We start from the raw sequence: 13,220 nt of genomic DNA, 5'->3' as shown, positions 1-13,220 counted from the left end.
GTTTCAATACTTTCATTGTTGTTGGACCAAAAAGTTTCAGTTTGTCTTGTTCTGTTGGCCATTTTTATTATGAGCCTGTTTGGGCTGTGTGATGGCATAAAATGCGTAGGCCTAAGTTAAAAATAATTGATTTGGCTAAGTTAATTACTGAAAATTGAATGAAAATCAATCAATATATATTTATATATATAAAAGGAATCTTTTTGGTTTGTTTATTAAAAACCCAAATCAATGTTCATCCCTACCTAAACCCAATGGGATTTATATTTTGGATATTTTGTATATATTTGAATGCATTTCTTGAACCTTAAATATTGTCTTTTCTGCAGAAACCATTGGGGTTATTATCTCTGCTAGACGAGGAGTCCACGTTTCCAAATGGCACAGATTTGACATTTGCAAACAAGCTTAAGCAGCATTTGAACTCTAATCCTTGTTTTAGAGGAGAACGGGGAAAAGCTTTCAGTGTTTGCCACTATGCAGGAGAGGTATTCAAATTGGCAACAAAATTTTTTTCAGTTTTTCTCATTTTTTGCTTCTTAATTAGTCATTTGTATCCCTGGGAGATTCTAAAAACTCCATTCAACTAATATAGAATACGTATCTGTATGAAAGACTTGTAGGTGTACAGCTGCATGATATGATGAATTGATTTAGTTATGTGATGTTTTTGTGTATATTTTGGTGAGAACCTTTGTTGTACTCCTTCCCATGCCAATTTTGTCACCATCCAATTTGTTGAATTTTCATAGTTTCGACCAAAGTTATAAAACGACCTACACCTCAAAAAACTCAAATGCTTGAGGCTATCTCTGCTAATCTAAACGTAAATCTAAAATTATATTTTTCTAGGGTCAGTTTTTTCTTTGGCCTGACAATTTGGTAGGTTCTAATTTCTTCTCTCAGGTTATCTATGATACAAGTGGATTCCTTGAGAAAAACCGAGATTTGTTGCACTTGGACTCCATTCAACTTTTGTCTTCTTGCACATGCCACCTTCCTCAAGTATTTGCATCCAAAATGCTTACTCAGTCTGAGAAGCCTTTAGGTGGCCCTTCATATAAATCAGGTGGAGCGGATTCTCAAAAGTTAAGTGTTGCAACAAAATTTAAGGTAAATATATTTACAGTTTATAATTCTTCCTAAACATAACTTCAATACTTGACATGGTCCTTTGCTCTTAATAATTTAAAAGAAAATTATTTAATATAAGAATATTTTATAGGTAAAACATCTTGTGCAGGTGCACAGGCAACCGCACACACACACACGCAAGCTCTTATTATTTCCTGCGTAGTCTAATTTTGCTAATTTATGTGTTCTAAAATTTCTTCATACAGTTTTAGAGTGCTTCTTCTGTGAGAAAAAAAGGTTGAATTCACCAATGTTTTTTATAATAATTTTGCAAATCATTTCCTATCATATTATTATTGTATATTGATCTAGATGTTAAATGCCTTAAAGATGATTAATCTTCATATTATGAAACATCGCATCTTATTAGTAAGACAAATTATCAGAGAAACTCAGATTTATACGGACAACTTTGTGCCTTTGATTTCTTGGATAAAATTGTCTTACGTTTTTCATAAATTGTTGGTTTTAGCTCAAGAATAATTATAGCTGTTATGCATTCAAGGTAATGGATCCTAATTTCTAAGAAGCCTCAAAAGTTATGATAGTAGAACACATACTTAAATAGAACACACGTATTTTTTTTATGCTTTTTTTTCCCACCTTTTCCTTTTTCCTAAAATGCTTGTAAAAGTTGTTATACAACTTTTTTGGAATACTTACAGGATGAATTTGAACTTTAGTAATTCAAATTAAGAGAAAGAAAAGTGGATAATCTCATAAGAAGTGGATTGGAATGTGAGATTTGTTTTGATCTGATTCAACATTTAAGTGGATAAAATGTTGGGAAGTAGTTTGAAAAAGATATGAATAAAGTGATGTTAGAATCACGTGCATAGCATATGGTACCAAACTCCATAAAGAAAAGGATATCAAAATAATATAGTAGTGCAACCATTATCATGCCGCTGTTATGCTGACATTAGATGGATATATTATATGCATAAGAAGTTGACTCGAGCACAGATGATGTAGGACTGAGACATCACGTTAAAAAAAAAAATGTTTGAGGCTGATTGTCATGGGATAACAAGAACGTCATGGTTGAAAAACTTAATTAGTTAAATTTTTTTTCCCTGAAAGGGCAAGAATTTTCATTTAATTTGACAAGAAGTTAAATTCTGTCACTGAATGGTAACGTGAGTGGCAGTGACAACTAGTTTTAAGGATTTGGGAGTAATGAAGTACATTAATGAGGAGGCCCAAAATTGTTCTGTAAAAGGGTTGGGCATGAGGCCTCTCTCTCTCTCCTCTCCCCCCCCCCCCCCCTCCCTCTTTGATGCTCTTGCTTCCTTACTGGTTTTGTTTTATTGGCCATGGCTTCTGGTCACCATGAGAGAAGGTTGTCTTTGGAGACCTGTCCAGACTGAAGGATTTCCCTTTGGTATGTGATTAGAGAGTAGGGAAGGGTGGTTTTATTTCTTTGCTGCAGATGGTTTGTCTTTAGTGTTTGGGATGTTTTCTTGTAAAACAAGATTTAGGAGGGTTGATTATTAGATGGTGATTAGGTTCATGAAGAGGGTAAATTCTTGGAGTTAGGGTTGGGGTGGAATGGGAAAAGATTTTCCATATTATCCCATGAGGTGCCTGTGATGATGGTTGGTGGAGTTTTTCGAGAGAGCTTTGACTGATGATTGAAGAATCAGGCAAGGAAGTTCCTTTTAATGGAAATGATGATACATTGCAGCAGGGATTTTGGACATTGAAACAAGTGGCGTCGCTACAGAATCTGTGCAGAGTGTAGTGAGAAATTGCTGTGGATGGCAATTGGTGATGGTGAGAAATAATGAGGAGTTGCAGTGGAAGGCAACAGATTATGATAGACGCAGCTAGGGTTTTGCAAGAGGCAACCCAGGAGTTGAAAATGGGGGTCTGTCCCTGGGTTTTACTGTTATTTTAGATTTGGACCAGTTATTTGGTAATGGCCAGTTCCAGTTCAAGCTTGGTTTTTGGTTCTCAACATCAACGTGTTTTGTCCACACATGGTAGACCGGGTTGGAGTCAATATGAATAGCAACTTGATTATCACAAATCAAATCCATAGACTGAGAATGTGGAAAACTCAGTTCTTCCAACATGTTTTTCAATCAAACAAGTTCACATGTAGTGTCAACCATGGCCTTATACTTGACTCAGCACTTTACCTGGCCACTATTGTTTGTTTGTTACTCTTTTGGTAAACAAAATTACAAACAAAGATACAATACCTGGTTGTGGACCTTTTGTCTGAAGGTAACTTGTCTCAATTTGCATTTGTATATTCTTGTATATAAGTGTAACCCAAATCTCAATATAAGTGACATCTCCCAAGTGCACCTTTGAGAGATCTCAAGATGTGAATTACCTCCTAATGACTTAATTGTTGCAAAAAATATAGCCGGTTGAGTGACTATGAGATACTTCAACTCCACAACAGGTCTTTGGCATTAACTCGCCGTTAAGATCCATAGGTGTACAATGGGTTTGGATCTACTCTCATCCAAAAGATCAAGAACATAGTTTCTCTTTGACAAAATGGTACTCATACGAGATCTAGATACTTATATACGACAAATATTTAGTTTGAAACTTAGTTTTTAGAAAATATTTTAGGCCCTGAATTCCTTGATCATCATCATCAGTAATCATAATATTCATCCACATACACAATATGCAAGATCCTATCTGATGGAGTATGATGATAAAACTCTAAGTGATCTACTGCATATCATCAAAGACCAAACTCGAGTACTACATCACTGAAGCAACCAAATCATGATATGGGAGACTATTTTAAACCATATAAAGACTTCTTAAGCTGACACACTAAGCCTGAGCCCCCTTGACAAACCTAGGCAGCTGCTCAATAGAGACCTCCTTCTCAAGATTACGATGTAGGAAGGGATTCTTCACATCTAATTGATGTAGAGGCTAGTGACAAGTGGCCAAGGAGAAGAACAAACATACAAAGGTAAGTTTAGTTTGGTAAATGGGGAGAATGTGTCTAAATAATACACCTAAGCATATCCCTTAGCAACAAGAAGTGTCTTTAGATGAGCCACAAAACCATTAGGGTTGACTTTCATAGTATACAACTAGTGACAAACAACCATAGATTTATTAGGAGGAAGAGATACTAATTTGCAAATATTATTTTCTTGGAATGCACTCATCTCTTCAGCTATTGCATTCCTCCAGCTAGAGTGGGCTAAGGCGTTAAAAACAGATTTAGGAAGAGCAACAGAGGATAGAGTAGTGACAAAACAATAATAGAACCTAGAGGAAACCAAAGGTGTAGCAATAGAAGTTGGAGAGGATTCCCTTCCTTGTACCCTGTATTGTGAGTATACTTGCAAATTAGAACAACCAAGACGATGAGAAGGACTCAAACTACATGGAGACATGGGTGGATTATTGGGGAAAAGACACCAAACTAAAGTTTGGAAGATTAGGTAGAGGAAGAGGCTCATTGAGCTCAGAAGAGCTCAAGGACTGAAAATAGTATGGTGTAGACTCAAAAAAGGTAACAATAGAGACGAAAAATCAATACAAAGTAGGACTATAACAATGATATCTCTTTTGAGTACACAAATAAGGGGAGTGTTAATGGTCATTTAGCATTATTAGTATGTCAGTGTCATGTTAATGAGTCTGAGTAAGGGTATTATGATCATTGTTATGTACCTGACATCTATTTAGAGGGAGAGACCTATCATTGTGATATTAGGTCTATCAATTCACCGAATGACTTCAGCATGGTATCAGAGCCATGGTTGCTAGGAGGTGTCTTGGGTTCTAGTCTTGTTGCCCGCATTTAACGTAAGTTTGCTATTGTGTGTGTGGTCTTTAAAAATTATTGTATTCCTTGTTATGGGTGTTACTTATTGTTTGTCTATCTTCCCACATGCTATCGGGCTGCACTTGTGGGGAAGTATTAAGGCTTGATACACGTTGTTGGCCCTCAGCCTAATAGCTTAAGCTTTGAGGTAAAGTGGTTGCTTAACAATTCCCAGCTATATTTTATTGTTTCTTGACAAAGGTGCCATCTAACGGAATCTTTTGATCGATTTTCAATGTGGTAGAAATTACAAATGAAGTCGCACAATTTTGGATGTGATACTAAGGAACTCCATGGAAGAAATCATGAATTTATTGGCATTCAAGGATGAACAATTCTTGGCTAACTTTTTTCTTGCCCGAAACATGATACCTGCATCATCTGTAGCTGTTTCTCTAATATCTTTTAGGCATTTGATTCATGGTTCAATCTACTTATAGTATGAAGTATGAACTGTTGTGTCCTTGTTATTTGCAGGCAAGATTGTAAGATTTTATGTTCCTATTTATGCATGTGTTTTCTTGTGTAGGATATTAGTTTTGGCATTTCTACATATTCATTAGTTTGTAAATGTCAAATCTATCATAGTGGCATGAAATTCCCAACGGAGAAAGGAGAGAGCAAAGAAAGAAAGAGAGATTGGGGGAAAAACAATAATTTGATTGGGTTCAAATAATCTAAAACTAATCAGCTGTACTACATACACTAATTTCTTGGGGAACTTAAAATTTAGAAAATTATGAAAAAGCTTCTTACTAATTAAATAGAAGCCTGTCAGGGTCTTTACTTAAAAATAAAATCACATAAAAATAACCCAATTTAATTAATTAAAAATCATTCCTAACCTATAACCCAACAAACTCTTGACCGCATGTCCTGCATCACACAGCCTTGTCAGGAACTTCTGAAATTCCTTCCTTTAATAGTAGTAAGACAGTCTCCCCTGTTATACCAACGGCTAAGGCCTAATGGAGCATGAAAAGACATTGGATAAGATCCTTTAGGAAAGTTCAACTTTTTCATGAACAAATCTGAGATATGATATAATCTTAAAGTGATTTTTCACTAAATTTTCAATGTTCTGCCTGATATACTACTTTCACTTACTTGTCATGTTGATGCTTAGGGTCAACTGTTTCAATTGATGCAACGCCTAGAGAGCACAACACCACATTTCATACGTTGCATCAAGCCCAACAACTATCAATCTCCTGCAATGTATGAACAAGGACTTGTTCTGCAGCAACTAAGATGTTGTGGGGTCCTTGAAGTTGTTCGAATATCAAGGTCTGGCTTTCCTACCAGGATGTCTCACCAAAAGTTTGCTAGAAGGTAAAGGAAAATATGAATATTTTTTTGTCCATATTCTGTCTTTAATGGCAGGTTCAAATTTTATATTTATTTCTCCAAAATCTGAATTTTCCCCATGCTGTGGGCTTTGCCTTAGGTATGGTTTTCTTCTGCTGGAGGACGTTGCATCTCAAGATCCACTTAGTGTTTCAGTTGCAATTCTTCATCAGTTCAACATTTTACCTGAGATGTATCAAGTTGGATACACAAAATTGTTTTTCCGGACTGGACAGGTGAAATAATTTGTCATTAAAAAATTTCTATCGTGCTCTTTTCCTTTTGTGAAAAGCGGGGATCCTCTGGTTTAAAGAAGTCCCAAATGCTTTGGCCAAGCTACTTACTGCATCCTATAAGCAAAGGGCAAAACCTACATTTACTTTATGCATATCAACTGGCCATGTCCCTTAAGGAACAGCACCAATGGTTTGAGCATTGCTCAGTTGTTCATTGGCCAAGCTACGACATCCTATAATAAGACAAGGGCCAAATATACATTTACTTCAAGCATATCAACTGCCTGTGCCCTAGGAACAGCCCTATGGTTTAAGGATGGCTCATGTGACAGCCATATTGCCTAAGGCTGAAACCTTAGGAAGGGTTGGGGAAGGGATTTGGAACTTGGGATGAGTTTCCTTAGTTGTGCAGCCTAGGGCAATGGGCCTCCCAATGAACCCATATATATATATATATTAGCTGGCTGGGAAGACTATAGGGTGCTATCACCTATCATGCAATGGGAGTGCTGCTTTCCATAGTAGAAAGAATATCTAAACCTCCTTCATGGCTTATACTGTATAAAAATTGGTTTTTTGTGTATGGAAAAGCAGAAAGTAATGAAAGCAAAAGTAGTAAGATCATATTTATATGCTAGATGTCATGAACCCATATTGGGCATGTACTAGGGGAGATCTTGGCCATATAAGTGCTGATTAAGTTTCAACCTTTTAAGATGCCTTTTGGGGGCAAAAAGATGATGTTGAAACCAAAGCTTGTGCAGTAGCAGTGAGCAATTTGATTGGTTGAATTGTATTTGTATGTTTAGAATGAAGTTGATAAGTGTAATTATCAACCTAGTTTATGGACATTTGGGTAAGTGAATGCTAATGCTCATGATTCTGTCATTGGTATATTCCAGTTCAGTGCATTGATGCTGGGCATTGTCCATGATTTTTTGTTGGCCTTGAAATGCCTCATTTCTTATTGTGATGCCTGGTTGCATTTAATTAACAATGATGACATTCAGATTGGAGTGCTCGAGGATACTAGAAACCGTACTCTCCGTGGCATTTTACGCGTTCAAAGCTGCTTCAGAGGTCACCAGGCTCGCTGTTATCTTAAGGAGCTACAAAGAGGAATTGCAACTCTTCAATCTTGTATTCCCTTCCACAGCCTGATACTTTGAACATTTTGTGACCTTGTTAAAAATAAAACAATCATTTCTCAAATAGCTTTGATTTAAAAAATAAATAAATAAAATTCTGTCTGTGCAGTTGTTCGGGGTGAGAAAACTAGGAAGGAGTACATGGCCTTGCTACAGAAACATAGAGCTTCTGTGGTTATACAAAAACATGTGAAAAGGAGGATTGCCCAGAAATCATTTAGGAGCATTCATGATGCATCTATACTGATCCAATCAGGTAAAAAGTTTATGCTCATATGGCTGTTTTGGTTCTTTTATAGCAAGAATGTTTTCCACTTATTGCATGCTTGAGATAAGTTTAAATTGAACTGGTGAGGGCTGGAATTGGGCAGCTCCTTGTCTGGTTAAGTTCAGGGTCTTACGTTCAACCTGGACTGAACCTGCCATTTGATTTGTTTATCAGGGGGGAAAAAAAGAACAAATAAGTGTTAATTAAAAGTTTAAACTATATGAACTTAAAAGAGTTAAAAAAGGTTATTTGTTGTGTTAAATTTTTGACAATTCTGAGAGCCCAATCAAAATTTATATGATCCTGTCAGACCAAGATCCAACTCTGCCAGCTTCAATTTAGTTAGAAGTACCATTTTTGCAGTATATTGTTCATGATCTTGTCTGAGCTATACTGCAGTTATTCGTGGCTGGTTAGTCAGAAGATGTTCAGGAGACACAGGACTATTCAAATCTGGAGACAGAGAGGTATTTGCTGGCTGTTTTTCTAGTTTCCACTCTAGCTCCTTTTACTTATTTTCATTGTGCTTATGTAATCAGTCATCTATCACATGATTCAATCTTGTAATTTCTGGATTCATGCTCTTTCGAAACAATGAAAACTTACAACCCAGTTCATGAGGCACATGTGCTGTGCAAAAGCTCACATGCCACATTGGGAGTCTCTAGAGGCATGAGCTCCACCCCTTTTTTTTTTTGTTATTTTAGATTATTATTTCATTTATTTTGTGAAAATATGTTACTAGGAAAACTTTTTTTCTGAAGCATGTATGCCTGCTTATTTAGGAAAATATGTTAGAGCTTGGGAAAAATTTTATCTGATCTCTTCAATTTGCTTTAGGAAAAGGGTCCTTGCACCTTATTTTTTCCTTTATTCAGAAATTTCTTTTGAAAATTTATTCAAATATTTTCCATCGAAGCAGATGAAGTTGGAAACACTGACAGCCAAATATGATTTTTCTAATGCCAAGGTTCCTTACCTAAGTGTGCAATGAGGATGCCAGACAACCTGCTAGTACAGTTCCCTAAACCTATGGGATGCATAGACCCAGTTCTCTTGGGTCTCATGGATTGTCCATAATTCAACCAATCAACACATTATGTTTCTTTAGTTGGTAGAATGTGCTCCATATGCCATGATAGAATTTTTGGAAAGCAGTAAAATTTGAGGTCACGGGTTCGAGGCATGGAAACAGCCTCTTGCGAAAATGCAAGATAAGGCTCTGTACTATAGAACCATCATGGCCAACGCCTTCCCTAGACCCCGCATATGCGGGAGCTTTGTGCACTGGTCTGCCCTTTATCTTTAGTGATTGGTTAATTAGAATGAGTTGCAGGAGAACTTTTTTTTTTTATTTTACTTTTTTAATTTTTCCATTCTGTTCCCACCCCCCCTCCCAACCCCACCCCTCTCTTTCCTTTATTTTGGAACAAAGGTTTCACATGCCTCACTTTATGCTTTAACACTTTAACTCACAAGTGGCCTGTTGAATCAACAATATGATTTTTTTATAACAGAGGATGCAGTAACAAATTGATAAATAGTTTCGTTGTTGTATACTCCATATTCATTCACGTTTTGCGAGTCTATGTTTGAGAATCTAACAGCTACAAATTCTGAAACAGGGTAAAGAGTCAGGTGAGGTGCTGGTGAAACAATCATTTCTTGCTGAATTACAGCGTAGAATTTTTAAAGCTGAAGCTGCTTTGAGAGAGAAAGAAGAGGAGAATGACATCCTCCACCAACGGCTCCAACAATATGAGTGTCGGTGGTCTGAATATGAGCTGAAAATGAAATCCATGGAAGAAGTGTGGCAGAAACAAATGAGATCTTTACAATCCAGCCTCTCCATTGCAAAGAAAAGCCTAGCCATTGATGATTCTGAGAGAAATTCTGATGCATCTGCCAGTGTAAATGATGATAGAGACGACAGCTGGGAAGTGGGAAGCAATTTCAAGAGTCAAGAGAGTAATGGGGTGAGACCAATGAATGCAGGTTTGAGTGTTATTAGCCGGTTGGCTGAAGAATTTGAGCAGAGGACTAAAGTGTTTGGCGATGATGCCAAGTTTTTGCTTGAGGTTAAATCAGGTCAGGCGGAGGCAAGTTTGAACCCAGATCGGGAGCTTAGAAGGTTAAAACAGATGTTTGAAGCTTGGAAGAAAGATTATAATGCAAGATTGCGGGAAACAAAAGTGATTTTGCATAAGCTTGGAAGTGAAGATGGGACTGGTGACAAGGTGAGAAAGAAGTGGTGGGGGAGGCGGAACAGCTCGAGGATAAATTAACCATTTAATATATGCTACTTCGTTTATAGTCATATCAATTGTTTGTTAGCCCCTTCCTATATATTTTTGCGAGGATTGTGGCATATAGAAAATTTTAAGACTTTCATTTCGAGCAATTTGGTGCATTGCAAAGATCAGCTACTCAAATGTTGTATCATTTTCTTTCTTTTTCTATTTCCTTTTTCAGATAAGAGGTCAAGTTCCATGTTGGTGAAATCTTGAAGTGCTTTAGGATCACATTAAATACCAAATCTATCAATCCATTGTTCCATTCCCTGGAAAATGAAAATATTATCTTTCTATTTTCTTGTTTAATTTTAACTTCAAAATATTCATTTGATGTGCCAGCCCCGATTTGATTAGCATGTGTAGCTGTAATGTTTATTTATTTATTTATTTATTTATTTTTGACACAAACACTTTGGGGAAGAATTTTCTTCATTAATTGGAATAATACACAAAGGGTCAGCTATATGCATCAACCCTAACAACAGAAAAGGAAAATTAACTATGTTATATCAGTTGATTTATGGGATATTTTAACAAATTAGCCAAATCTGCCTAATTCTAGGAATACAGACTATTACAAAATTTCATAAAATAGATAACTATAATTGTATGGAATGCAAGTCATTAAATACATTTTTTCACTCCCCCTCAAGCTAACGAATAGATATTTTCCATTTCCCAGCTTGGATTGAAATACTGAACTATTTAACACCTTAGTAAGTACATCAACAAGTTGGTCACGTGTAGACACATAAGGTGTACAAATCAATCTGCTCTCCAACTTTTCTTTGATGAAGTGTATATCAATTTCAATGTGCTATGTTCGGTCATGTTGTACCGGATTATGAGCTATGCTGATTGCAGACTTATTATCACGATAGAATCTCATCGAACCATTGCACTTAATCTTCATGTCTTCTAAGATAATCTTCAACCAAAGTAGTAGTTCACATATATCCTGAGCCATTGCTCGGAATTCTGCCTCCGCACTAGACCAAGCCACCACATTTTGTTTCTTACTCCACGTCATAAGATTTTCGCCAAGAAAGGTGCAATATCCAAAAGTCAACCTCCTATCGACAATCGACCTAGCATAATCGACTTCTGTGTATGCCTCAAGAACTAATCTTCCGTTCCTTTTAAATAGAATACCTTTTCTTGCCTGTAGTTGGACTTTGTTGAGGATGTAGCTTATATTTAGAGCGAATCACATGTACCAGAGAAAGCTATGTGATTTGAAGGACAATTGCATGAGAAGAGGTTCCAGACAGCATGCAGGAGGACCTTTGATCAGCACAAAATCGTCGACGGTTTGACCAAATGGTCAACGACTTCCGTTGGCGTAGATCACGTATTTTGAAATCGAGGGCTTGTAGATTGGGCTTATCGAGAGGATTTTCCTCTGAGGGATAACTATAGATGTAATTTAGGTTTATTAGAACTCTTCTATAAGCATTAGATGGTTATATAAACATCATTATATAGCCTTAGATAGATTAAGCTTCAAAGATTGTAACTTTGAAAAAAGATTATAGTTAAACTGAGGTTACTGCTCCTGTGGACGTAGGCTATTGCCAAACCACGTAAATCTTGTGCGTTCTAGTTGTGTTTTTAATTTTTCTTATTATTATTTGATTATTTCTTGAGTATATTACATCATCAAGTGAGTGCATTAGTGGTTGTTGATTGTTTCGTGTTTGATTGTGTGCTTTCACTGCGCATGTTCAAGTTGAACGAATGTCACCAAGTGGTATCAGAGCTATTGGTTCAACAATGGCTGGGGTCTCTTTGATTAAGTTCGATGTGAACAAGTTCCATGGAACTGGTAATTTCGGGCTTTAACAATGAAAGGTGAAAGATCTACTAGTGCAGCAAGGGATGGTGAAGGCATTATACAGAAAGAAATCGGATGACGTGAACGATGCAAGTTGGAAGGAGCTTGAAGCAAAGGCGGTTTTCGTGATCAAGTTACGTCTGGCTGATGACGTATTGTATCACGTCATGGATGAGGACTCGCCGGTGGCAATTTGGTTGAAACTAGAGCACCGATACATGTCCAAGTCGATTTCAAACAAATTGTGTCTTAAGAAAAAAACTTTATTGGCTTAAGATGACGGAGGGTTCAGACTTGACTCAGCACATCAACACTTTTAATAAGATCATTAGTGATTTGGGGCAAGTTGATGTGAAGTTCGAGGAGGAGGAAAAAGCGTTGATGCTGTTGAATTCCCTACCTACGTCACCTATATACGAGAATCTGGTTACAACATTGACTTGGGAGAAAGAAACCCTAGATTTAGAGAACATCATGAGTGCATTGCTAGGGTTCCATCAAAGAAAGAAGGCCAGCGACGAGGGTTCACATGGTGAAGGGCTCGTGGCGAAGGGTAATCGGGATGGTGGGGGAGGCAAGTCCACTAAAGGTACGATTGGCCCCTCGACCTGGGTTTGTCCAGGGAGCACTGCACTCTCTCCCCTCCACCTGGATCAGCACACCAGGGAGTCTGCAATCTCTCTATCAGCACAATCGACCATAAAATGCCACACTTTACCTAAGATGTGTGGTTGCACTCTCTCCACTGTATAGCTACAGTACCATGTTCTATAATATGATCTGTAATGTTCCATCAGGGTCTGATACTATATATAATACTCTAGTATATATATGTATTTTACTGTTTACCATGATTCTGTTTCTGCTGTAATAGCCATAACACTGTAATAATTATTCTGTATAAACTGTACTATCTGTTTTGAACATATACTGTAATAACTGATATGTAACACTGTATAACTATTTGTTATGGCTCTGTGATCTGTATATCATTATATTTTGAAAACTATTCAACTGATTTCTATAAAACTATATATAACATGCTCACTGTGAGATTGTATACTATGCTTTCTATTAAACTGTGTTAAGCTGTGTAAATACATTATTCTGTAGAATACTTGATAGCTATAACTCTGAAATAA

The 13,220-nt window shown here is 36.8% G+C and overlaps 1 protein-coding gene across 1 annotated transcript in view; it reads left to right on the top strand.

Annotated features, from left to right (window-relative positions):
• The window catches only part of LOC131153583 (myosin-1), a 101,348-nt gene extending 90,830 nt beyond the window's left edge, over positions 1-10,518 (top strand). The window contains exons 16-23 of the mRNA XM_058105993.1: positions 330-488; positions 907-1,113; positions 6,078-6,283; positions 6,399-6,534; positions 7,545-7,674; positions 7,792-7,938; positions 8,350-8,417; positions 9,576-10,518. Coding sequence (XP_057961976.1) covers positions 330-488; positions 907-1,113; positions 6,078-6,283; positions 6,399-6,534; positions 7,545-7,674; positions 7,792-7,938; positions 8,350-8,417; positions 9,576-10,235 — 1,713 coding nt within the window. The 3' untranslated portion in view covers positions 10,236-10,518. The remainder of the gene's footprint in view (positions 1-329; positions 489-906; positions 1,114-6,077; positions 6,284-6,398; positions 6,535-7,544; positions 7,675-7,791; positions 7,939-8,349; positions 8,418-9,575) is intronic.
• The last annotated feature ends 2,702 nt before the right edge of the window (positions 10,519-13,220 follow it).

The sequence above is a fragment of the Malania oleifera genome, chromosome 4 (assembly GCF_029873635.1).
Source record: "Malania oleifera isolate guangnan ecotype guangnan chromosome 4, ASM2987363v1, whole genome shotgun sequence".
Lineage (NCBI taxonomy): Eukaryota > Viridiplantae > Streptophyta > Magnoliopsida > Santalales > Ximeniaceae > Malania > Malania oleifera.
Note: the sequence above shows the minus strand (reverse complement) of the source record. Positions and strands in the feature narration are given on the sequence as shown.